The 24,555-nt window shown below is 53.3% G+C and overlaps 3 protein-coding genes across 3 annotated transcripts; 1 reads left to right on the plus strand and 2 right to left on the minus strand.

Annotated features, from left to right (window-relative positions):
- Positions 1 to 1,309: 1,309 nt before the first annotated feature.
- On the minus strand, positions 1,310 to 4,625 carry TGME49_251390 (rieske [2fe-2s] domain-containing protein; the record flags this gene model as incomplete). The annotated part of the gene is made up of 7 exons (XM_002367339.2): positions 1,310 to 1,395; positions 1,824 to 1,929; positions 2,433 to 2,498; positions 3,164 to 3,196; positions 3,595 to 3,668; positions 3,903 to 3,945; positions 4,566 to 4,625. The coding sequence occupies 7 exons, from the start codon at positions 4,623 to 4,625 to the stop codon at positions 1,310 to 1,312; spliced, it is 468 nt and encodes a 155-aa protein (XP_002367380.1).
- Positions 4,626 to 5,880: 1,255 nt separating this feature from the next.
- Positions 5,881 to 11,580, plus strand: TGME49_251400 (hypothetical protein). Its single transcript, XM_018780947.1, has 3 exons — positions 5,881 to 8,398; positions 9,203 to 9,347; positions 10,065 to 11,580. The coding sequence occupies exons 1-3, from the start codon at positions 6,707 to 6,709 to the stop codon at positions 10,232 to 10,234; spliced, it is 2,007 nt and encodes a 668-aa protein (XP_018635083.1). The 5' UTR covers positions 5,881 to 6,706; the 3' UTR covers positions 10,235 to 11,580.
- On the minus strand, positions 11,399 to 24,357 carry TGME49_251410 (tetratricopeptide repeat-containing protein). Its single transcript, XM_002367341.2, has 9 exons — positions 21,556 to 24,357; positions 20,605 to 20,776; positions 19,855 to 20,102; positions 19,364 to 19,528; positions 17,928 to 18,851; positions 14,675 to 17,472; positions 13,626 to 14,037; positions 13,204 to 13,326; positions 11,399 to 12,658 (listed from the first exon to the last, which is right to left on the minus strand). Exons 1-9 carry the CDS (start codon positions 22,717 to 22,719, stop codon positions 12,458 to 12,460), a joined length of 6,207 nt encoding a protein of 2,068 aa, XP_002367382.1. The 5' UTR covers positions 22,720 to 24,357; the 3' UTR covers positions 11,399 to 12,457.
- Positions 24,358 to 24,555: the final 198 nt, after the last annotated feature.

The following is a 24,555-nucleotide window of genomic DNA, read 5'->3' on the forward strand; positions in this document are numbered from 1 at the left end:
CATGCTGCCTCCATTCAATTCAAAGCCGAAACCTTTGTCAACAGATATTACAGTCGATAGCAGTTGGTACCTGACGCTTTCCAGATGGTTCTCTTGCCGGCGTGCTGGCTGGGCCGGTTCCTTGGAGTCCACCTGCGCCATCGTCCAGCTGTCAAATCGAGCGTCGAGGGAGGCCGTCGCGGACTGGGAAAGAGTCGAGCAAGACCCTGTTCAGCAGTCAGGTGGGTCATTCAAATGTTTCTGCAGCCGCGTTGGCGGCCTGTGGTGACTCCTCTGTACACAATGTGCTGACTGAACCGCGAGGACGCCAGGGCACCTCAACGTCTGTATGCAGTACGTGACAGCCTTGCCAGGTTAACCTCGCATTTACTGTCACAGGCACAGAATGACGAGAACGCATCCTGCGACATCTAGTGCTACAGATCCTAGAAAAGAGAGCGATACATTGGTGCTTCGGCTTGACCAGTCTCATTTCTGCTCCTTACGTAACAGACGAATCCAGAGTTTCAGTCTATCGTATCAGTCAGTGCGTTTGACGGAGACCCGTACGTTCACTGGGTGTACCTCCTAAAGTAAATAGAAGACCAAATCCAATGGCCTGGTGGCAGGTTACTCTTGCAATCCGCGTCTCTAATAGGCCGTGACTTCAAGGAAAAAAACATCGAGACTCGCAGAAGATTTAAACAAAAAGTCATCCATACAAGCGACCGCGCGCTCCCTCTTTCCCTCAGCATCACTTCCTCAACTACGTAGGGGACCCCAAGATAAGAGAATTCTCGGAAGGCCATACTTCGATCAATACAATCGATTAAGCGGCGTGACGTCACAGACATCCTTAATGTAGACGAGGTGGATGATTTGAGACCCTATCAGATCTGAACAGAAGATTATAATACATGACACGACTCCACATGCAACATGTTCGAAACCGGATTTCTAATCGATAACAGAGTCTCACTGGCGCTAGCTCTACGTCCCCTCCCTTCTCAAATTGTGTACATGAGAAATGGAAACCAGCCGTTTTCAGTGGATTGCTTTGTTCCAATTTCAGCTGTTTCTGCCCTTCTCGTTCGCGCTCGTGACGTGCTCCAGTACCTCCTGTTTCTCCGTTCGAATATGTGGCGTCCTTGACCCGTACAACGCGGCTTGCCTCTTTGTTGTTTTCCTTTCTTCGTTCCGCGTAAGGTCGCGATCGAAGTTTTTCTTCCCTGCGTCCGATTCTCCTAGTTCCCGCAAATTTTCTCGGTGTGTCTGTTCGTGGTTCCCGGTCCCGCGCTTCGTTCGCTTCTTTTTGACTCTCCTTTGGCATTCACTCTCGATTCAGAGTCGCCACCGCGTATTTGTCAGACGCGATCGGCTGTGTGCGGGCCACTAGGGAAATCCATACACGCTGGCCTACGAGAATGCAAACGAACCACCGCAAAAGAACGCGACAAGCACGCACGTAAGCCGCGTATGAAAACGCCCTGTAGGTTTGTCTCTCTCGTTTGCTGCGTTTTTCGCTCACTCCCTCTGGATTGATCCGGACAACTAAAAACAGTAAACTGAATAAGCCAACACTCTTTCAGTTGTCTTGAGCAATCCATTGGGGTGGAGTACACGACTGACAACGAACTAGGTAACTAGGTTGTCTGTATCTCAGAGTTGGAGTGAAACGTCACTATCCTACTTGAAAGAAGCATGCGATACGGCGACCTATCCAGATAGCGGATTCCGTCGACCTCCGTCCCTCGATTTCTTATTCTGTCCCCTTTACAAGTCTTCTCTCGTTTTTGCATCTGCTGTCGTCTGTTTTACAGTCTCACCGGATGCTCCAAACGCACCTTCCACTTTCGCCATGTGCGGCCTCTGTTTCACTCCTTTCGACTTCCAGGGCAGAGGCACCGGCAGCATCTTCCCCGTGCGCGGGCACTTGACGAATTCCACAGGCTGCAGAACAAAGTGGACGAAGGACGCATGCAGCTGGGTCTGCATTCGCAGCGGCGCCACCCGAGGCACCTCGTTCCTCTTGTTTTTACGCATTTCTCTACATCCTAGTAGACCAAGGGGCTTCTCGGTAAGTGAAGTGCTTTCAGCCCTCAATCGGCCGTCTACCGGTACCCGTCTGTACAGACAAGGCTGCCATGTTGAGGCAGTGCTTGCCGCTTTCGACCTATGCATGGATCTCCTTTCCGCATGTGCTTCTGTGCGGCTGTTGCAACACACACGCTTGTGTTCTCTGAGTAATCTTCGACTAATTCGCCAGCATGCCTTTTCCCGATGCTGACACAGCAGCGAGCTACGACAAGCAGCAGGAAAGACGAGGGGGCCAGCAGCCGGAAGAGAAAAGAAGGCGCCGTCGTGTGTTGGAAGCGCTTTAGTGGAATCAAGCAGACCGGTTTGATTTGGCGCCTCTCGGAAGAAAGCAAACGCAAGCGCCTGAAAGAGCGCACCTGGTAGAAGGACTCTCCGGTTTCTATAGAAATAACATATCGGTGAAGAGGACAACGAATGCACGCCTGAACACAGAAAATGAAAATCGACAGAAATCGTCGCTCAGTAAAAGACGCACTCCCCGATACCTACCACGACAGGCAGTCGAGCCAAACAGCAACTGTATCTGCTTGTTTGTCGATGTACGCATGGAGCCATGCATATGGATTAACAGTTTTGAAAGGGTTTACCAGCATACATCCGTTGGCATGCGTGTATGCGCACTGAGATAGGAAGAAAAAGGAGAGACCCACAGATGCATGCCTACGTTCAAGAGACGAGCGACCGACACAGTGAGAAGTTTTCAGGTGGTCCAGCAGGTCTGAGCACAGCGCTGCGCGACAGCGTCAATGCCTGCAAAATCCACCCCACGAAATGCCGCATATACTTTTCTCCCGTGGTTCTGCGGTAGAGGGTGTCTGATTAAATTGAAGTGCTGTTGAACGAAACTTCAAGTTTGTCTAGCTACGCAAGGTGCCAGTGTGCCAAAGCCACATACGCGGACATCTAGACACATGTGTACATGCTACCCTAGAACTGGACGCATATCTGTCTGTCTATCTATATATCTATATCTATATCTATATCTATATATATATACATTTATATATACAGGTAGGGACATACGCATTTACATTTATATTTATAGAAATACACGTTTCTATACTTTATACGTTCGTTGTCTACTCACTTGGCCAGAAACCTCCTCAATATCCACAGCTTGCTGCGGAGATTCAACACGCAAACGCAACACATTCGAAGATCTATAAGACGGTAAAACGGAATCGAGGTCCCACCGGAAGCGAGGCTAGACTCGCTTGCGCATCTCTGCCCTTCGCCCAGGACCAGAACATGCCAAATGGAGAAAAGCGTGGAAGCAACAAACTCTCGGGAAATGGGGAAAAGCGTCGCATCTCTGCACGCACTGACCGCACGAGAGTAGTCAGGCGTGCAAAGCCAGCAGTCGCGGAGTGGGAGGAGATGTACAGAAAGAAAAGAAAAGCGGACGATCGAGATACAGAGGAGAAGCGAGAGAGAGACATACAAGAAGAGCAAAAGGCCAAAAAGGACGAGAGACGGAGAGGCTGACAAAAGGAGGACAGAGAGCAAGAAGCGCCGTACCTCGAGTGCACCGCCTGCGTGGTAGCAGTTGGCGTCCACTGCGAATGGTGTGTTTTTGCAGATCCAGACAGCGACTGAAGAGAACAGACACAGAAAGCAGAAGCGACGAAACCTGAGCAAACACTACACGGCGAAGAAACTGTTTGAAAGCAGAAGATAAAAGAACAGAAAACGGCGTTCAGACGCCGAGACGAAGAGAAGAGCAAGGAAGACGAAGGCGTGAAGAGGGACGAAGACGAACTCAGAAAAATGTTTAGAATCCAAAGGAAACAACCAAGGAGGAAGCAACGACGAAGGAAACTCATTACCTGGTTGTTCGTCGATGACCATGCGCCGCGGTCGCCGCTGCACCTACAGAGAGACATAGGGAAGAAACGAGCGAGAGGAAAAAAGGAGTCCTCTATTCCTGTTTACGCAGTCACCGTCCTACTAGGAGAAACTGCAAATGCTCAAGGGATGCCCAGTCCAATGCACATACACCTTGTCCGTTTATATTATCGCATGCGCGTGCATGCGCATCCGTCATAGTCACTTGCATGCACATACGCACCCATCATAGTCGCATTGATATAGATGCGCACAATTACACATTCACAAGCACTCACGAATAGAACCTTACACATGCATACTCGCATGCAGCTACACACTCACGCGTATACATACTCGCACGCGGGCATGCTATTACCTGGCATACGCACATGCAGAGACACTCAAGTATCGCTGGAAATGAATGCAGAGATGCACCTTTTTTATGGGTTGTGTTTCTGTCCAATCATTGCCGCCAGAGAATCCATCCTTGACACCATCGTCAAGCTTCATTGAATCTTCAAAGCCTTTTTCGCTTTCAAGAGTCTGGGTTTGAACTCAAATTTGCCTGCATGTGCATAGAGGTGTACATACACATGAAAGACTATCTGTTAGGAACATGCTTCTCGCAACAAAAGCATCCACGTATACACAGGGAGACTCACCTCTTCAATGCTGAACGCCGCGTACCAGACCCGGCCGTCGGCGTCAACCTGCGTCTCCATTTTTGTTCGTCTTTTTCCGCGTTTTTCCCCCAAGAGAAAGTCAGAAGATTCCCTCTGCCCTTGTCCTCGCTTAGACTTCTCGGGTCTTGAAGACACACGGATGCCTTGTGATCGCTTCTGTCACACTTGGATCCCGTTTTCTGTGCACGTCCCTCTTTCGTTTTCACTTTGTGAGCGGCGAAGAGAGAAAGAGGAAGACACCTTCGCCACTCCCGTAGTCCTTCTATAAGAAGAGAGGTGTACACCGATCATAAAAAACTTGGCAAGTTCGCCTAATTCCAGTCGGACGCGCAGTTGACGAATCGAGGAGAATCCCTTCAATCATTCAAAGTCTATCCCGAAAGCCAACGTCTAGATGATACACCCCAGTCTCCATGAAACGCCACCTGCTGGCCACTGCATTCTTCGGAGATTCCTGCCGCGGCTGCCCAGCCAGCGGAGGCGACGAACCTCAGAACAACAAACAATGGGAACTGAAAGGAAAAAGTGACAAAAATAATAAGTGGAAGAACAGGAGACAGGGAGGCAAGCGGATACGTGGCGAATGTGTCTGAAGACTGTCCTGTTTGCTGTCACTCAAGAAATCGCTCTTCTTCAGTGAGAGCAAGCTCCTCTTCACCTTTTACGCTTGTGGTAGCTTGCCGCTAAGGAAATAGCACGAGACAACGGGGCAGTAGACAAGAAAGACGAGAAAGCAGACCCGCAGGCATCCATCTGCTAGTTTTTACATCAGTGCGTGTCTCCGTGAAGTCCAAATGCAACGATTCCGCATGTACACATTATAATTGTACATATATATGTGAATATGCATCAGAGCAAGAGAATAATTTGACGGAGGTGCACATATCTGTGGTGAAACGGTTCACAGTCATTCTCTCGGCAGAAGGGAAAGCCGAGGAGGAACATTCCCTGTTGGGAGACGCCAGCATCTCCACAATTATCTTGCACATCTGGACGACAACCGACGACCTCCCGTATATGCAGCTAGAGCATGCGTGTAGAATGATTAACAATGGACACAGCGACTTGCCTGTTTTCGATGAGAGAGACAGAGAGATAAAAAAAGATCATCTCTGAGAAAAAGCGATAGGTTTTTGGACCACGGCTTCACGCCGCTTTGCGTGGCGGGTAAGCTTGGTTTTGCATGCACGCGAAGCAACCCATGACACAGACGTTTTCAGCCGGCCGTGTTCGCGGGAAGAGACTTGAGCAAGGACTCCGAAACCTGTTTGATGAATCACTTCCTGCCACTTCACAAGCTTTCATGGGTGTCTCTTGACGCGTCGAGATTGATTGAGGGGACTACTCCGAGTGATACCTCCCGGGAAAGTGTCGATTTTCCACGAATGCTCTCGCGCTCCATCGAGTTTCTCGATCCCGAGTGCCATGGGCACCCCGGAGGTTCTGCACCGCATGCATACTGGGAAGGCTTATTTTCCGCTTTCTCGATCTTGCAGTTTTCAGGGGAAACGAGAACAGAGACTCCTTGGGGTCAGGGTGGTTGTGTCTGGGTATTTTCCGTCTTTCACGGACCGTGCCTCCCTGGAAGAGGCCTTGTAAGAAGCCTCCTAACCGCGAACCCGTTGCTGGGCTTCTGCCACCAACCTTTTTCCTGATTCCATTTCTGGTTTACAGCGTTGCTTTTTGCTCACGTTTCAACCATTTTCCGTGCACCTTTGAAGCGGTTCATTCCCCAACTCCCCCATCTGGCTGTGCCCGTTTTCATGGATCAGAAACCGTTTGAACCGTACAGGTCCTCGAGTTTTTGCCGTGACACTCCAGGCATACCCTGACCTTATCGGTGGCAAACCCGTTAACGGTTCTCGCAGAATCGCACATTTGCGGGTTCCTCGTGTTCACTCGAAGGGCCTCTAGTGTATGTACAACTCCTTCCATGCCACATCCGGCGGCGGCTGCCCGACCACCCCGGCGGTTACGCCACATTTTCTTTTCCGCGCTACCGTCCGACAATCCTAGGCTCGGTCAAATTCATTCCTCCACCTTTCCGACTTCTTTCCCGTTTCTCGCTTTTCGCTTACTTTCCCTTGGAATTCGTGTTTGAGCTTTCGTTCGTGGAAAAAATGGGATTCGCCGGAAGCCCTGCTCCTTTCGAGCGGAGAAGCATATGTGGGTCTGCGTTTGTCGGTTCCCTTTCGCTTCGGCTCTCTCCTTCGCTTTCGCTTTCAGTGTTGATTTATATTTTTCTCGGCATCATCCTCGGGCCTTCTCAGGATCGATTGGCGCATGGCCACATCCACTATGCTCCGGAACATTTCGACTCTCACGTCCTCGCCCGGTTGCCGGAGCCAAATTTCTGCAAGTGGCTCGAGGAGGAGGGCCACACGGCATTCGGCTCCTTCGTTGGCGGCCTGACAACCTTTCGTCTCCTCTCGACTCTCTGCTCAGCAAATCCCGTCCTTTCATGGACGAATGCAGAGCAATCTGGCTGCAGAGGCGACTGCGCTGACGCCGTGGATTTGGAAATGCGGCGGAGACTCATCCGCCCTGCTCCTGCGCGGCGTCTCGCCAGTTCACTTCTCTCGGAATCAGCTCATACTCGAAGCGAAACGCGCTGGGTACGAAACCGTGCCTCACCGTCGTCTGCTGTCGAAGCGCATTTGCCGGGCTCCCCCAGCTCCAGTCCACCTTCCGCCCTCGCCTCTGCTGCTGCTCGCTCTGTTGCATCTGTCGGGGCGTCTTCTGTGAACTCTGAATGGGAGGCGACTGAGGCGAAGACGCAAAATGGGGAGGGGAAAGGTCGGCGAAAACAGAGGAATCGTGCGTTTTCGGAACAGGCCGATGAGAGAGGCCGGTTCGCCTCTTTCCGGTCCTTCTGGTCTGCGCTGGTGTCTGCGTTTCTCGTCACGATCGCCACTGAGCTGGGGGACAGAACATTCTTTCTCGCGGCGCTTCTCTCGATGAAGTACTCGAAAGCGATTGTCTTCGTCGGCACGTGCCTCGCTCTCTTTTTGATGACGGCTTTCTCCACGGGCTTGGGAAGACTGCTGCACTGGGCGCCGGATATGCCGGGGCTGAGAGCGCGTCTTGGCGACTTTCCAATCGACGCGTGGGTCTCCTGTCTCCTCCTTCTCTTCTTCGCCTTTCTCCACCTGAAGACTCTGTGGGAACCTGAGGCAGCTTCACCAGGACCCTCTCGCGCTCCTTCTTTCTCAGGCAACTCGACGCAACGCGCCCGGGAGCTTATTGCCTCCGCCGGCAGCTCGCCAAACGCAGTCCCTGTATCCGGGGTCACTCCACCTCATGGGGGAGGACACGGGAGGCAAGAAGCCCACGAAGAGAGCAAGGCGACACGGGACGGTTTGAAGGCGGACGAGAAAGACAGCTCTTCAAGAAGCGGGAAGAAGCGGAAAGACGCAGAGCTCGTCTCTTTGGTCGACAGTGGAAATGGAGAAGGACGCCAATGTCCGGCTGCGGTAGCGAGAGAAGGAAAGACAGGAGAAGCCAATCGAACGGGGAGACGAAGCAGCGGAGGCAGCACACGGCCGGAATGCTCTCCCCTAGATGCGTTTTCTTTGTCTCTCGCCATGGGGAACTCCGATGGATCTCTCTCCTCAGAGACCGGATCTGAGAAGTCCTTCTCCCGGGCCTCGTCTGTCTACACCAACCGCAGCAGCGTCGATGGCGGTGGAGACGGAAAGGGAAGAAAAGAAGGAGATCATTTGAAAACCCACAACAGAGAACGTCGTCCGAGCAGACATGACGCCGTAGACGAAAGTTTCATTGAAGCAGAGGAAGAACTTCAGAGAATACAGGTCAGCAGCATACGGAGAGCAAACTCAAAAGGTGAACAAGGAAAAACAGGCCGGCAGCCGAGACAGAGAGTGTGTTAGCGACGCTGTCTGATATGTGGTGTTGCGGATGGAAAGCTTCGCGTATGATCAACCTCCGTCTCTTCACAGATTTCAACTACCTGAGCTCCGCGAGGACGACGTGCTGACAAAGAGTCGCATGTGTATTTCTATTCGTACTTCCGTTTATTTCGCGGTGTATCTGCAACTGTGGACCTGCCATGATATTCAGATATCTCCAGTGGTGCCTGGACTTGCATTATCGACAACACTGTTTCTTAGTATCTATTTCTCCGTATGACAGTATATATATATATATATATATATATATATGGACTTAAATGCCGACTTGTGGGTGAACCTGCATGTGGCGTGTGTGTGGATATATATATATATATATATATACATATATATATAGAGAGAGAGATAGATAGATAGATAGATATGCATAACTACGCAAAGTTGTGTCCGCTTTTGTGTTTCAGGTGTTTTGTCGCGACTTGTTGCAGCTGTGAAGAGGTCATTTATTTTCTTCTTTCTAAGTTAGCCAGTGGATTCCTCTGTTATATACGGGTGTTTACCTGAGGTAGCTTATCTTCAGTGTCTTGTCAGCGCGCCCCTGCTGCTTGAGACAATCTGCGTAGAATTGCGTGGGTATTGATAGCCAAATGTGGTCACAAAGGTGTTGAGCGGCACCGAGGCGTTGACGTTGAGGGTGAAACCCACTCCTTTCTCCCGTGTTTCTTGGTTTTCGGTACATCTCCGCAGTACACGCGACTGGGTCTTCGCCCGTCATCCTTGAAGATTCTGTGGGAAGTCTTTCTTGTCATTGGCTCGGCGGAAGTTGGCGACAAGTCAATGGTGGCGACTGTCGGCCTTGCGACAGCTCAAAACGCCTTCGGCGTCTTCGTCGGTACGTTTTTGTCGTGCGAGCTTTTTCGTTGACACTCAAGCGAGTTCACGTCTCTTTGCATGCACAGAAAACGTCAACTTCATGTCTAAGACTTGCACATATATCCGTGTGCATATATATATATATACGTATATGTATGTATTTATATTTGTATTGATATACTTATTTTTGCATCTGTCTCGTTTTCTTGGTGTTGCCCTTTGCCTGAGTCGAACAGATGAGCGTGCATGTGTACATATGAATAGATTTCTGTGCGAATGGCAAGACGTGTGTATGCGTCTGTCTGGAATGCTGTATATCCGGGCGGTGGTTAAGACAGGCCAGCCGTGTAAATAAGTATATTTGCATTCACTCTAGTGTTCAAGCACCTCTGTCGCGTATTGTGTCTGGCTGGACGATTTCACTTGGGAACAGCTTGGCTGAGTGATTCAGGATTCTCCAAAGCGTTTTGTTACCCCAGCGAGAAAACACATTTCTCCGTTTGTGCGTCCTATTGTATGCCTGTATTCTCTCGTCGTTAGCTCTTCACGTGCCTGTCATTCGTCTTCCTCGTTGGTCCGGACCTGTTTCTCCTATTTATATTGTAGTGCTTTGTCCTTTTTTGCTTTTCTACCCTTTGCTCTGCATTTACCACTCTTTTGCTCCCCTTTTTCTCGCGTCCAAGCGTTGCTCTCTGCATTGTCACACGTTTTCATCCCACTCGTTTGTGGACCTCAGGAAGCTGCCTGGGACATGCAGGCGTGACGCTGCTGGCCGTGATGGCTGGCATTATGCTTCAGGGCCGGCTTAGCGAGCGATACATGAACGTTTCTTGTGGTCTCCTCTTTCTTGGATTCGGACTCGTCGCTCTCTTCGACGCCGTCATGCGACCAGACTCTGGCAAGTAGCCAAGACAATGATCGGCATTTCCCCGTCGTACCCATATATATATATATATATATATATATGCGAGTGTGCATACGCGCAGATGTGGTTCCATAGTGTGTGTGGGATTCCCTTTCGCGGGCTCAACCTGTTTAGCGGTTTCATTGTCTGAGGATGTGCGTGCGCTGCTACGACGGAACCGTGAAAGGAAGGGAACGAAGGCTGCGGGAGTCCGTAAGTAGAAAGCAACACCCGTGCTGGGTTGTGTCTTCGGGAGAAGTGGAGCTGCCAGAACGAACAAATTAACAGAGCTGAATGCACGCATGCATCCTCGCGTCTGAACAGCCGGGCTCTGAGGTGTTCGTTTTATCGGGATGCCGTTTCGGAGAGGTGGAAGCGCGAGCTTGACACCTCATATTGTGGGGATGATTCCAAATATCCACCCCTTTGTTTCCGTGACGTTGTGCCACCGGCTCTATCTGCATGCGCTCGTCTGCGCGTCGGGTTTCTGCCTTTTTGAAGTGTCTTGTTCCCTTTCTAGGCCTATAGAACTTGTGTGTACGGTTCATTTTTCAAGGGTTCTTTTTTACATGCAAATCAGACAGTCAGCTTTCTAGACGTAACTGCATCGAAACACACACAACCACTCTTGGGTAGAGCCACGACGCAGAGTTCCCTTGGCATCATGCACACTGGGTCATTCTGCTGGCCTTCGTAGGAGCGGCTTCTTCGCGAAACGGCGTGACAAACACTCACGGTTTTGAGAGACGGCAACAAAATCACGGGACGTTTGGGAAAATAAGTGGTTCTGGAGAGAAATGGAAGAAGTGCTGCTGAGAGTTGCGAGTGCCGCTCTGTTTTGTCTTCCGCTACTCGCTTGATTTGAGCGCGAAACAGGATTTGTATCTATGGCTGCTTCCCCAGTGACGCCGAACACTCAGCCTCTGCTGTCGTGCAAACGTTGTCTGACGCTTGTAGAGTCGCTTTTAACTCGCTGTCGCATAAGTTTCTGCGCTAGCAACACCACGCCGTCGGAGAAAAGTTGTGTCAGGACCTTTCGCTTGCCCAGAACTTCCCAGGAAGGGAAGAGGCAGCAGCCTGGCTGTCTCGAAGCTACCTGCGTATTTGTCGGTTCTGTTCTTCGCTGCGTCACGAGGTTCTGCTTGTTTCCTTTAGTGCGAACGGCAGCGGCAAGACCGGAGAACGATCTGATCGGCCAAAACATCTGTTGTGTGTTTTTGGGCCAGAGGTGGAGTGTCACGGGTCGACGCCGGAACATAAGTCTCTACGCGAATGGCGCTTTGTATTCTAGACGAGTGCTGGACACGAAACTACGTAGTTGGGTGGAAGAAATAACAGACCCCTCGGGCAACTTTTCAGCGCCACCGCCGACCTCTGGGCCTTTGCCACTTCGGCGCAAACCGGAGCGGCGCATGTCACGATATTGTATGTTTGTCTCTTGGAACTGAAGGATGGAATGTGGTGCCGATGCGGCCGCCATCGGACATCCGATTCCTTGCACAATCTCTTATACAAGTACTGTTGACAGGACACAGCACGCATTTGCATGCGGAGTGGAAGTTCCATGTAGTTTCGTTTGAGTTTTCAGACAGTAGTCGAACGCAGTGTGTGGGGATTAAGTCGGAGCCATGAGTGTCAGAACGCATGTGGCGCGGCGGATTACGAGGCAAGCCTCTCTGTCAAAAGAAACGATAAGTTGCGCGGCCTGTGGCAAAACTGTAGAAAATGAAGTTGTCCATCCACAAGCTTCTTTCCGGAGGACTCAGCCTCACTGGATACATGTCGTCTGTCGACGAGGAGGCTACGTGACAGCCGTGAAAAAAACCTGGGCACCTCGTTTTCTTGAATGTATAATGTCGACCATACGGAAGACATATTTTGACGTGTTCCTATCACTGTGCATCGTAATCCGTTTTGCGACAACAACTAAGATCCATGCATATTTACAAACAAAACTGTACCTCTGGAAAACAAATAAAACTTATGCACATGCATAAGGAGTGACAAGTGAGGCTGTGTTAGGCGCGTGTCAGAACTTGCCTTTCCTCCACACGTTGCGCCTGTTGTTTCGTAGAAGAACAGAAAACAGTCTGTCCCCGTGTGGTCCTGTGTGTAGCCGGTTATTAAGTGAAACTCGAACAACATAAAACCCGAGAAAACTGCATACTTGCGTTCCTGACGTTATGGCCCAAATCAACAGAATTTTGAAACCCTTTCTCCAGTCCTCATGCCATTAGCCCGGTCACCCCCAAACCCCGTGGGAAGCGGAACCCTGGAGATCCCGAAACGATGTTGCTCTGGCGTTTCATTGTCACCGCCGTTCGTAGGCGATTCAGCAGCTGGGCACGTTGCACGTTTTCGTGTCGTCTCTTCTTTGCCACGAGCACTGCTTGCTGAGTGAGGAACAACAGGCGCTCGTCCAGTTCCTGAAGAATGGAATTGCACACACGTTGAGGTCGGTGAAAACAAAACAAACGATGGATTTTCAACTTTACGCGGGGCACCACTTTTCGTAATGCATGGTCCTGTAAAGCGACGAATTCGTGCGCGCCAGCGAGAACCGTCACACGGTATATAAGCACATGCGATAGTGTAGAATGTCTTGAAGCAATTTGAGCACCTCCCTGTGAAGTACTTTTCGGAGATTCGGACGCACTGGAACTGTCCAAACCGACGTTCTGCAGAGTATGTGGGTTCGAATTTGCAGCAGTTGTATTCCCTTTATTCCCTTCGCAGAAGGACTGACAACCCGCGCTGAACCAGCCACGCTTCCTCCTCCGTTTTTTTCAGTTATGTGCCTCTGTGACTCCCTATCTCTACTCTCGTACATTCTCTTTCTTCATGCCCTCGCCATTCGCTCTGGCAGATTTGGCAGCAGGTAAAGCAGAATTGCATTCTACTAATGGCATGCATGATCGACCCTAAACTGCAGCTATTCAACGGCGCGTTTAAATTGTAACAGCTGACTCACCCGCATTCTCTCGCCGTCGGCACAAGGGTCGGCTGCGACCAGTTGCCCTGCGATGCGGCAGTGCTCCAAGGCACTTCGGAAATCTCCGACAATCTGGTAAATTTGCGAGGCGTCGCTGTGCATCTGAAGAATCGAAACCAGCAGGAGAACGTCTTGAAGTGGAAAATGGTGAAGAAGCAAACACATCGGCGAAAGGAAGCGCAAACGTTCCCCTCTACTGCCACGCTCTTTCTTCGCGCGTCCCCACTGCTCGTGTACCTCTCTTCTGTTTCTTGTTCTTCTTCTCTGCCCAAGTCTTCTCAACCTTGTTCATCTTTCATCTCTTTCCCCTCTTCTCTCTCTGCGTCGCCTCGTTTTCCTTGCTTCTCACTTCCTTTGCTTGCTCCCTTCCCCCGTGAGGCTCCCGCGCTTCATCTTCCTACCTCTGCGACGAACTGTGGCCCGACTCCGCGGACGCGGCCAGCGAGCAGGATGGCGCGGTCGAGGTACTCGGGGAGCTGCGCCGCACACTTGGGGCCGTAGACTTTGAGCAGACACTTGGCGGCGGTGACGAGGAGGAGCGGCGTCTCGGGGTGGGCCACGTCGCCCGTCCACAAGCGGCGGAGCTCGATGGCGCGATGCAAGTGTTCCAAGCCGCGCTCCTGGAACTCGCGTCCAGGACAGTGGACCAGCGTCCGCCCGAGTCCCGCGTGGATGTCGATCGTGTCGGGGTGGTCGGACCCGACGCAGCGCTCCGTCAGAATCAGCGCCTTCTGAAAGTTGTTCGCTGCGTTCAAGAAGTCTTGGAGAGACAGCGCAACCTCGCCCATCGCTGCGTAGCACAGCGCCGTCTCCCTGCGAAGGAAAGGGGAAGAACACGAAGGCACGAGCGAGGAAGGACATAGGGAACCGCAACGAAAAACACTGGTGCCAGAGACAGAGAAGGACAAATTGATCTGAAAAAAGCGGCAGAGCGGCAGACTCGAAAGGGGATAAAACAAACGACCACGCAACGAGAAGAGTGAAACGGGAAGGGGACGCGCAGATACGGACAGAAGATCGGGGAACGAAACGAGGCGCTGAAACGACCGTGAACAAGAAATGCGACATCCCAGAGTAACTGACAGAGACACGGACCCGTTCCCTCCAAAGGAGAAAAACGAAACACGTTCTCCTTTCCTTGTCCAGGAATTCGCTCTTTCGGCCCTCGCCTGTACCGTTCTACTGCCTTTCCCGCCTTCCAATTCTCCCGCGCGTCTTCTCACCCCCACGCCGACCACATCGATAGAGCCGGAGAGAGAAAGATTCACAGAGATAGAGAAAGGGACTGATAGAACGACAGACAGAGAGATACGAAATGGAAAGAGGTATGCAATGACATATACAGTCAGAGACAGACAGACTGGACCCTTAACTGGAGGTCGACAGACGGAACATGGATAGACAAACCAAGACAGATAGCTAACCAGACACAGTTGTACGCCGAGCTCACCTGCAAATGGATCCAGTGAGTTGGTGCACGACGAAGAGAACTTGCTGAAGAAGCTCATGCGCGACATCGAGCCAGCCGAGCACGTAGCACTGAGTGGCGGCAGCGAGGAGGTGTCTTGCGAAGTGGGAGACGACCGGCTCTCGCTTCACCACTGGGAAGATCTGCGAAACGTTCTCTGTGCTCAGCGGCTTCCAGACACTCGCGGTTGGAGCCTCTGCAGGTCCGCCCGCGCGCCAGCTGGAGGGCGAAGTCGCCGGAAGTCGGCGGCAACCCAGGGTGGCTGTCCGTCCCTCCGGTGACCGCAAAGGCTTCGCTGCAGTCACGGCGGCATGCGCGTTTGTGTCTTCTTCGCTTCTGAAGACTTCTTCCGCACGCGAGACCGAGACCGGGGAATCGGGGTCCGCATCTGTCATCACGTCCGTGGATACCTCGGAGTCGCCGAGGACGATTCGTTTCATCGCTGCCTTCTTGTCGACGCGTCCCTCTCGACGCGCAGCCTTGCTTCCTTCTGCGCCTTCTGTTCCGGAATGTGTCTCCTTCAACTGCGACTTCCCGCTCACGTCCTTCCCTTCCTCAGGGCCCTCCGCCTCGTCGACGCCGCCCCACCGTTCCCACAGTGACACTGCGCCCAAGACGCCCAAGAGCGGACTGCCGGCCTTCAGCTGGATGCCCAGGGCGCTGGCCACGCCCCGCAGCACCACGTACCGCCCACTCGGGCTGCACAAGCAGCGCCAGTCTGCGCGGTTTGCGGGCGCGGTGTAACCAAAGTGTATCTGCATGCGGCGGCGCACCAGCGTCCAGAGGCTGTCGGGAGTCAGCTGTGCCAGATGGCGGAGCGCGCGGTCCTGGCGCGAGTCGGCTAGCCCCGCACAGTGTACGTCTACCGAAGCGTCGCTGGCTGGGCCGCCGAGCCGGGCCGCCGAGTCGCGAGCGACCGCCGCAGGCAGTGGGAAGCGCGAGGAGGGATACTCGACTCCCGGCGGACACAAGAGACAGGAGAGCAGATGCGCGACTGCCGCGCTGAGGTGGCCCATACGCAGCGGCGCGAAAAACGCCGCAAGGACGTGCTTGGCCGCCCGAATCGTCATCTCGAGTTGTAGGGTACGTACAGCAAGACTACCGACGTGAGTCACCGGCTCGTCGAGCGCCGGATCCCGCGAAATCTCTAGGTCGCGGCCTGTCTCGATCATGTGCGTCACGGCTCCCAAGTACCGCATGTTCACGCCGAAGGCGTGGAAGAAGCCTTTCAGCGACTCCGACTCGAGAGGCGTCACGCAGAGGTGTTGGCCGAGCAGCGTGGCGACCAGCGGCACCGCCACACCGTGCAGATACTTTGCTGCGTCAGCCAGAACCGCTTCGTCTGTCAAACAGTTTGTTCGGTTCGAACCTGTCCACGTCTTCGTGACACCGTGACCCCCGGAGACAGCCTCTGCAGACACGCCACGCTCGAGATTCAAGTTGAACAAGCGAGGCACCGCGCCTACGGGTTTCTGCGCCTCCTCCTCTGGAGAGGAAGCACCCGGCTGGGCAGAGAATGTCAGGCTGCAGACCTGCTCCGCGAGTTGTTGCGCGCGCTCCTCAAGGTCCAGCGAAGGATCCAAGAGACTCACGTCTCGGCCTAGCAGTTCCATCATCCGCCCGTCTTCCTCCGTCAGCTGAAAGGAGCTGAGGTCCTCGCCCTCAGCTTCTTTACCCGCACCTTCTGCTTCTAAGCGACCCTCGGCTTTGAGGGCTTCTTCTCGCCTCTCCGCGTCTGTGTGCGGCGCCACTGCATGCTCCGCCAAGTTCCGGTCTCCGCGAGCTTCTGCATTATCGTCTGCGGCAGATGTGCCGCCCTCACCGGTCTCCGAAGGCAGAAGAGCCCCGCGAGCAGCCAGTTCCCGGCGCAGCGTTTCATACTCTTTCCGGTGTTCCAGCACCGCTGCATGCTGTTGAGACCGCGTGAGGTCGAGACACTTGAAGAGAATGTGGGCGGTTGCCTCGCGGGTCTTCTCGCGAAGATGCGCCGCGTGTGGCGACCCAGTCTGGTAGAAGAAGCCAAGTTCCAAATCCGGTTTGTACCACGTTTGCATTGCGGAGAAGAACGCAGGGAGCAGCGGCACGCGTCGATACACCTCATGCTCGAGTCGCAGCCGCAACTCCTCTTGCAAGAGAGCAGTCAAGTCTCTCGGTGTCTCTGCGCAAGGCCCTTCCCCCTCTAGCAGAGAAGGTGAAGAAGCTTTCGCCTCCGCAGAAACCGGCTCGCTAGCCACGCCACCCTCAGTTGTATCGGCAGCTGAGGTCTCAGGGGTCTCCACGTCGCTGCGCGAGAGTGGCGGCGGAGCCAGGTCCTTCCCTTCCACGTCCCCCCCGTTCTCGCAGAGAGCGTCGCGTTCAACGCGTCCTTCATTCTCCTCTCTCTTGTAATCAAGCCGTTTTGTCTCTTTGCCTTTCGCTTCTCTCTTAGCATGCTTGTCCTCTCTGTCCGTTGTCTGTTCAGTGTCTGCTGTACGTGCCTGTCGAGCCTGCGAAGCTAAGCTCCTCGCTTCTTCTCTGCGTCGGTGGAACTGGAGAAAGGCACTCATGAGTTCGGGTCTCAGTCGGTCGAAGGACGTCTCTCTTCCTCGGACTTTCTCGTTTTTCTGAGCAGACGCCTCTGCCGTCTGCTTCTCCATTGAAGAAACGGAAGAGACGCAGCTCTCCAACTCAAGTGCGCTGGAGAGGTCCACAGGGCAAAGAGACCCGAGGCTCAGGAGATGAAGGCAGTTGTCGCTCGCCTCTGCAACCACATCTGCGTCGCTGTGGAGAAGACGCCTTTCCTGCAGAGGAACAGCACGCGACGTAGAGACTAAGCTGAACGACGAGAGTTCTTCACGAGGTGAACGGAACGAAAGGATGGCCCAAACGTTCGATCGAAACGTTCTTCACAAGCAGTGGACACAACCAAATGCGGAGACAGACACCGAGATACCGAAAGGCTCCTCAAGACAGCGAAAGACAGGGAAAAGGAGAGAACGAGAGACAAAGAAAGTGAGGGAGGAAGCGAGGGCGAGCACGCAACAGAGGCAGACAAAGAGACAGTGGGGCAGAACGTGAGAGAAAGAAAGACAGACCAGGAGAGAAGGCGAACGACAAAGGCACAAACAATCATACAGAGAAAACGAACGCGCCTGACGACAGACCAATCCCGACGGACGCCAGAGATTGTCCTAACATGCCCCTGGACTTGAAACATCATGAGTTTTGGGGCAAAGTACCTCTATCTTTTCCTTACCATTTTCCCTGTTGCCGGGTTTCGTATGGTGTGTGTCTTCAGTCCCAGGACGCCTCCAAAGACACTGCTTTCCAGCAATTTGAGCGCCGGTGCATCTATCACTTCCTGCTCTTCCTCGTGCTGCAGGAGCGTCTCTTCCTCTCGATTCTTGCCGCTTCTGCCCGCATTCTCTCCATTGTGGCCCTTCACCCTCTCGTCTCTGCACAGATGTCCCCAAGCCTCTCTCCGCTCTCGCGCTCGCGCAGCGAGCAGCTGTAGTGGGGAGACGCTCTGGCAGCGGAGACGGCAGCCTGCGTAGTCGATGAGGAGCGGATAAGGCGCCTGGAGATGCCACGCACCGTCCAGCGATCGTTCTTCTTTGTCTGTCTCCTTTATTCGCTTTTCTTGGGCTTCCTTCCTCGCCTCTCGCGCCTGGCCCTCTTCGTCTTGGGTTGCCTCTGGCTCTCTCCGCTCGAGCTCGATCCCTCGTTGCCGCTGGTACGCATTCATCATCTCTAACAGTTCGTAGCCTCGAGTGTCAGCTTTCAGTTCGCGTCTGTCTCTCCTTCGGCTTCGCGGACCAGACGTCGAACTCTCCTCCGTCGTCTCCCCTGCATGCGTCTCCGCGAGAGGCAGCGGCGGATCCGCGGCGCGCTCGATGGCCATCTGTCCTCGGAAAATGATTTCCCCTTTGGCAGGGAGCGCTGACGGCGAGGCCGGAACCCTACCCTTCTCTGCGGACACTATACCGCAGCACCGCTGTCGCGTCTGAGAAACGTCTTCATCCGTTCCCACGGGCGATGCCCCGTAGTGCATGCAAGGCGAAAAAGTCGCCGAGTCCGCGCATGAAGAGACACTAGGAGGGTCCGAACTACCTCCACCTAGACGACCTTCTCGAACGTTCATCGCTGCTTGAATAGCGAAATGTTGAAACTCAACAAACAACTGAAACAGAAGCAGACACAAATTCACATACAGTTATATATATATATATATATATATATATATATATATATATATATGTATACTATCAGTATTTATAATTAGATATTCGTGCATATGATCCATGAATCAAATGCAGATATATATATATATACAAATGTGTCTCTGTGTATATATGGGTGTACGAAGAAATACGTATGCGTGGAACTGTAGTAAGTACAGTGTGGCTATGAATACACGTTCATCTTGAGAAGTGACTGAGAAATCTCGAGTATATTGATATCGAGGCGCAACTCTGACCCACCTGCACCTCCACAGAAATGTTTAGAACCGTCCACGCATGCAGAATCACGTATGCACTGTGTGTACAGCTCTTCACGTCTTATCTACCCAGGTAAATGCTATACGCGGATCCGCCGCCGAACACTGCGGCGAGCCTCCACGACGTATGTGTACAGAAACTGCGCGTATAAAGAATGCCCGCAAACATCTGTTTCTGTGCGAAACGCGCGCACCTTGAAGGAAGCCTTCTCGAAGTCGATGTGGTCCTGGAGAGAGTGGACGCGCATGCGGCGCAGCGCCTCGACTTCGTTGTTCCACTGCCTCTCTGGCTCCCAGGGATCAATGCCAGACACTTTCTCGAGATACTCTTCCAAGCGGTTGCTGTCAGGGTCGTGTGTCTGGAAAAAGCAAAGCAGAATAGCAACAGAGTTCCGACATACAGCTCTCCCGGGTCCACATGCATGGACACCGGAAGGGACGTCTGATGAAGAGTGCAGGGCACCAACACACACCTGTTCGAGACCCTCTGAATTCATGTACGAATTCCCTGCAAATGCGCATACAGGATTCCTGAATTTTTCGTGTCTGTGCACCCTGGTTCTGGATATGAGGAGACGGTACACTTCTGATTCTGCGGCGTCTGACCGCCTTTCGATCCCTCAACGCTTGCGATGTTCTCTGTCGAGCCTCTGGGACTCGTCCTTCGCTCGTTTGTTTTTCGCACCTGGTCCTTTGCCACCAAAAAGTGGTTCCGAGCCTGCAGAGTCGGCATCACATGGTACGGGAGATCTGTGTCGAGTTGCTCCGGCGCGAGAGAGGGCAAGACTGCCCGGTATGCTGGGCTGTATGTACACAGGAGATCGCTCAAGGTGTGGAATGTTAGGGCGCGGCCGCGCTCGCTGTCGACCGCCACCGACGTTCCCTGAGGACAGACGAGGCGGTTTCGTGGGAAGAGTGTCTCGAGAGATCGACCTAAAATACAGAAAAAGACAAGGAAGAGCATGCGATGCAGCGGAAAGTAAGACGTGCGAGGGCATAAGCGACACCAGAAGCGCTGAGACACTCGAGAGAATGACGAAAGCAGATGTCGTGACACTCGCAAACGGAGGCCACAACCAACGATATTCTGGTGTTGGCTATATATATATATATATATATGGAGGGGCGAGAACGGGGAAGGGGAGAGTTTGCGCTGCAGTGGCTTCCAGTTAATCGCTGAGACATCGTTTGAAATCATTTCTTAGACAGGATAAATCAAAAGCGTGGAAGTGCGCATACGACGAGGAACAAGAAGAGCACTGCATGATCGACATATATTTATATATGTATCTGTGTATTTAGATGCAGATGTAATTTTATGCGAGTGAAAGCAGAAATGCGTACCCGCACACACAGATAGACTACGAGTTCGTATCCCTGGGAATGCGGTTTCATAGGCAACATTTCGACCAAAAAAGAGCTTTACTTTCGTTACCTGAGGCATCTGTTGCGGCCGTGACAGAGGCCACGAGAAAGCCGTCTTCTCGGCAAATGATGGCGAGTCTCTGATTCTCCAACGTGCACAACTCCAGATACCAGAGGTCCCCCTGCAGACGCCGACTAGGGGGAGGCGGACTCAAGTCGCTTGTCTTCAAGGAAGTGAAGCACTGAAGACATAGAGACAGAATTACCAAGAAACTCAGAAGCATACAGTTAACACATACCGAAACACAGAGGGAGGGGGGGAGGTGCCGGGGCAGAGACAGACGATAGCGACATCACAGAGATCGAGACAGAGATGGATAGACACGCAGAGAGGAAGAGACATCTAAATAAAGGCATACAGAGACACAGATAGAGAAGCAAATAGGCACAGAGAAACAGAGATAAAGAGACAAAGATGCCTTTGAAAAAGAGGCAGCGGAACACGGAGTGAGGTGCAGAGAGGGAGAGAAGTCGACAGCGAGAGAGCTCCCGATCTAGCCATGAGCCACACGAGAGACAGCGACACGCAGCAGCCGGTAGAAAAAACGTTCGACGAGAAATGAAACCGAGCGATCAGTGTATTCTCTTTGTGACGAAGACATATGCAAGAGCGGAGAAACAAGGAAAGAATATCCCAGCGGAAATCCAGAACAGGAGGAGTCCAAGAGGAAACGCGGTGGACCTCACACCACACAGGCTCCCAAGCGTGGCAGATTGAGAACGGATAGAGAAGTCATTGAATCTTCCGAACGACGAGGAACAGTGAGCTAATGGAAGACAAAGGAGCAAGCAGAAGAAAGTAAAGAAGGAGCGACAGATAGAAGCAAGACAAGAAACAAGACAACGCAGCAAGAGGAGGACCAAGATAAACACACAGAGGAAGGTCCTAAACCAGAGCGAGACTTAGAAGAGAGCGTGACAGTGTCGCACGCAGGAACACCAGAGGAGATCTTGTTCGTACTTTCGGCTTTTTTCTGGGCTCCAGTGTGACGGGTGAGTGGAGAAGGAAGTTTGAGATTTTCTGTGCATTCCGCGTAGTTGGTCTTGAGGCATCACATCGCGATCCTGGTCCTTGCTCGTCTGCACCGCCAGTCTGCGGGGCAGCTCCGCCGTACACCGGGTCTCGAAACAGAAGCTGCGTGAGGTTCACTGGTTTTCTATCTTTGTCTTTGCCTAGTACCTTCTCGCCGTTTCCTGAGTGCATGCGCTTTTCCCTCTGTCCACCTCCTCTGCCGGGCTTTCCCGCGCCGTCGCCTGAAGTCTCCTCGTCTCCTCTGTACCCCGCGACTTCGCTTCGTCGCCCGGCGCCCCCACGGGTCCTGAGCTTCCTTCTTCCACCCGCTGCATGCGTCCGTGTCGCCTTCTTTCCCGCAAGCGGTCCCGCCTCACCCTGCGCGTCGCTGAGTTCCTCGCGCCCTTCGTCGTCACCAGGAAGCTCGAGGAAGGCGGGAGATTCCTCGCGGCCGTCTCCCATCCACTCGAGATCCAACGCGAGCTCTTGAGGCTGCTCGAGAAGCACCAGCGGTTTCAGGAAAGCCCCGTAAGGACCTGCAGGGTCCGCCGGGTCTGGCAAGCGACGCATGAGCAGCACGGAAGCGTTGAGAGCGATTTCTTGGAAGCGGCGAATGTGGATGCGGACAGCCTTCTCGTCGTACAGCAGCGGGACCAAGTGAAAAACGTCGTCGGCCTCCACCGACAGAGCCGAGAAAGGGAGGTTTTCGTCTACCCTCTTCCCTCGAAAGAAGACGTCGTAATTCGTGAAGAAGCAGGAAGGCAAAAGCTCAAGGAGGACCCATCGGAGTTCCGCAACCGTCTCGTGAAATGCCACTTCGGCCACCACGGATAGGTAGTCCGGAACCGCGGAGTCCGGTTCAGAGGCGCGCGGCGGTGTGTAAAGGCCTTCATCTTTCTTGTTTTCTCCAGACGTCGACGCCCTCAGCTTCCCCAGTGGGACCATGTCGGAGTGCAGCCCTGGAGCAGCAACGACGGCTGCCGAAACCGCGTCCTTCCCCGTCGTCTGCAGAGCGGTGGCGCCATTGCTCTCAGACGAAGAGGCAGAGCATGCCCCCATGAAGGCGGGCAGCGCAATCGTGATGCGAATGTACTGATCCCCAAACAACTCCATTCTGGGACACGGAAACGCAGAGGTAGCGTTAAACCCCCCGATGACGCCTGTGGCAACGGGGAATATCGGTAGTAATGACAGAGAGGGCAATAACGACAGAGCGAAGAGCCGGAAGGAAACAACGGCAGAGAGAGAAAGAACGGCAGAGAGCGATCGCGACAGAGAAAACGAAACACGACCAAAAGAAATCACGGCAGCAGGCAGAGGCGCCGAGACAAAGACGAAAAACTGGGGAAGATGCGGAGGGGGAACGTCAGAGGTCACAAAGACAGAAGACCCTCGAGGGAGGTAAGACGGAGACGAGGAAGGGGTGAGGTAGACAAGAGAAGGGACGGAAGACAACCACCAAAAAAACCGGCACGGAATGGCGGCGAAAGCGCTTGAAATGCTGGAACACTAGAAAGATGCAGAAGTTGTCGCCGCCGAGGAGTGGACCTGGGCAGAACCTTCCTCTTTTTTCGTGGACCTTGTCAAGAAACGAAGACCGGCGAACTCGTTGACCGTCGCTTTTTCGCGATTTCTCTGTCTCAGCACCTGGTGAAAGCGTCCTATGTCGGCGGCAGCTGCTGCCTGTGTGGACTCTGTGGACTCGGGTGTAGGCTCAAGAAGCAACTCTCGACGGTAAACCTGAAAACCCGCACAGTCGAAGGCAGCAGCCCTCCAGCAAGCCACCTAGAAGCGTTGTAGCGGCTGAACCTGCGTGGCGCGGGAGGCGAAGTCTCCGAACCGAAGAATCGTCCAACGAACCCCACAGTTTGTGTGGAAGGTTCGGACCAGTTCGCCACGTATTTACACGACGACACGGTCACTTGAGTGTGTACCGGGGGCGAGAAGGTAGTGGAGGATCGGAGGTGTTGCCGGTTTCAAGGAAAAACGCGCGTACAAAAGAACTAACGCCACTTCGTGGATGACGAACTAGGAAAAGCAGTTCCCGTGGCCACGACGCCGTTTATCGCCACGTCGAGCCTCCTTCGCGTGGGGGCGCACATGCGTCCGTGATGGACCTTCCAGATCAGCGCGAGGTGACGGAGCCGTACTCCCCGAAAGTGTACGCGGAGGGAAGAAGTGGAAAAAAGAACTACGTGGGCAGAGCTGGGAATTTCTCCACCGGCCGTGGCGACTTTGAGTCGAGGCGCCGCACCGGGAGGCGAACGAGGGGCGGCGAGTCGGTGTGTCGGCTGAGCCGAGCCAAAAAAAGAAACGCTGGCTGAAACCAGAACTGTTTCTCAACGGAGTCTACACGCAACACCTCGCCTTTCGCGGCACAGGAAAAAGACACGGTTGCGCCGGGCTCCGAGAGGGTCTATATAGCAAAGCGCTGTCCGTCTCGCGTTTTCGCATCGCGACCCGCTGCCCCAGGGTGTGAGGTCGACGAAAACCTCAGTTGAGAGAAACTACGAGTGAGCTGAGAAGAGGTCCGGGAGACCACAAACAGTCTGATCGTTCACTAACAAAGCACAGAAAGTTCACGAACTGCCGCGTCTGCGTCGAACGACACGCGCCGCTTCGCTCTGAGGACATTCCACGCGTAGGTGAACGACAGGGCGGCAAGATCGGCACGAAGTCCGCAGACGGTTTTTCTAGGGTCGGAAATGCACATGGACAGAATCGATCGGAAACCAAAAAATCGTTTCGAAAATCCAACATATTTTTAAAGTTAGTTTCCTGTCGAGCAACAGCGAGAGAAAGCCCGCCCTTTCACCGAGCTTCTTGCAGCCTGATGTGGGGCGGTTGACTACAGCTGCCGGCCGCTCTGTCGATAGAAGCTTCCCCGCTCCTACTAGAAGACACCGCTGTTTGAACGGAGATTTTCTCTGCAGACCCCAGCCGATCCCC

The sequence above is a fragment of the Toxoplasma gondii genome, chromosome XII (genome assembly GCF_000006565.2).
Source record: "Toxoplasma gondii ME49 chromosome XII, whole genome shotgun sequence".
Taxonomy (NCBI): domain Eukaryota; phylum Apicomplexa; class Conoidasida; order Eucoccidiorida; family Sarcocystidae; genus Toxoplasma; species Toxoplasma gondii.

What these genes read in the sequence shown, in the direction of transcription:
- TGME49_251400 (XM_018780947.1), top strand. Translation starts at nt 6,707, where the DNA reads ATGGGATTCGCCGGAAGCCCTGCTCCTTTCGAGCGGAGAAGCATATGT. An exon ending in AAGAACTTCAGAGAATACAG is followed by an intron (nt 8,399 to 9,202) that starts GTCAGCAGCATA and finishes ACATCTCCGCAG; the next exon opens with TACACGCGACTGGGTCTTCG. An exon ending in CGCCTTCGGCGTCTTCGTCG is followed by an intron (nt 9,348 to 10,064) that starts GTACGTTTTTGT and finishes TGTGGACCTCAG; the next exon opens with GAAGCTGCCTGGGACATGCA.
- TGME49_251410 (XM_002367341.2), bottom strand. Translation starts at nt 22,719, where the DNA reads ATGGAGTTGTTTGGGGATCAGTACATTCGCATCACGATTGCGCTGCCC. An exon ending in GGCCGCAACAGATGCCTCAG is followed by an intron (nt 20,103 to 20,604) that starts GTAACGAAAGTA and finishes TCTGTATTTTAG; the next exon opens with GTCGATCTCTCGAGACACTC. An exon ending in CCGACGGCGAGAGAATGCGG is followed by an intron (nt 12,659 to 13,203) that starts GTGAGTCAGCTG and finishes TCCATTCTTCAG; the next exon opens with GAACTGGACGAGCGCCTGTT.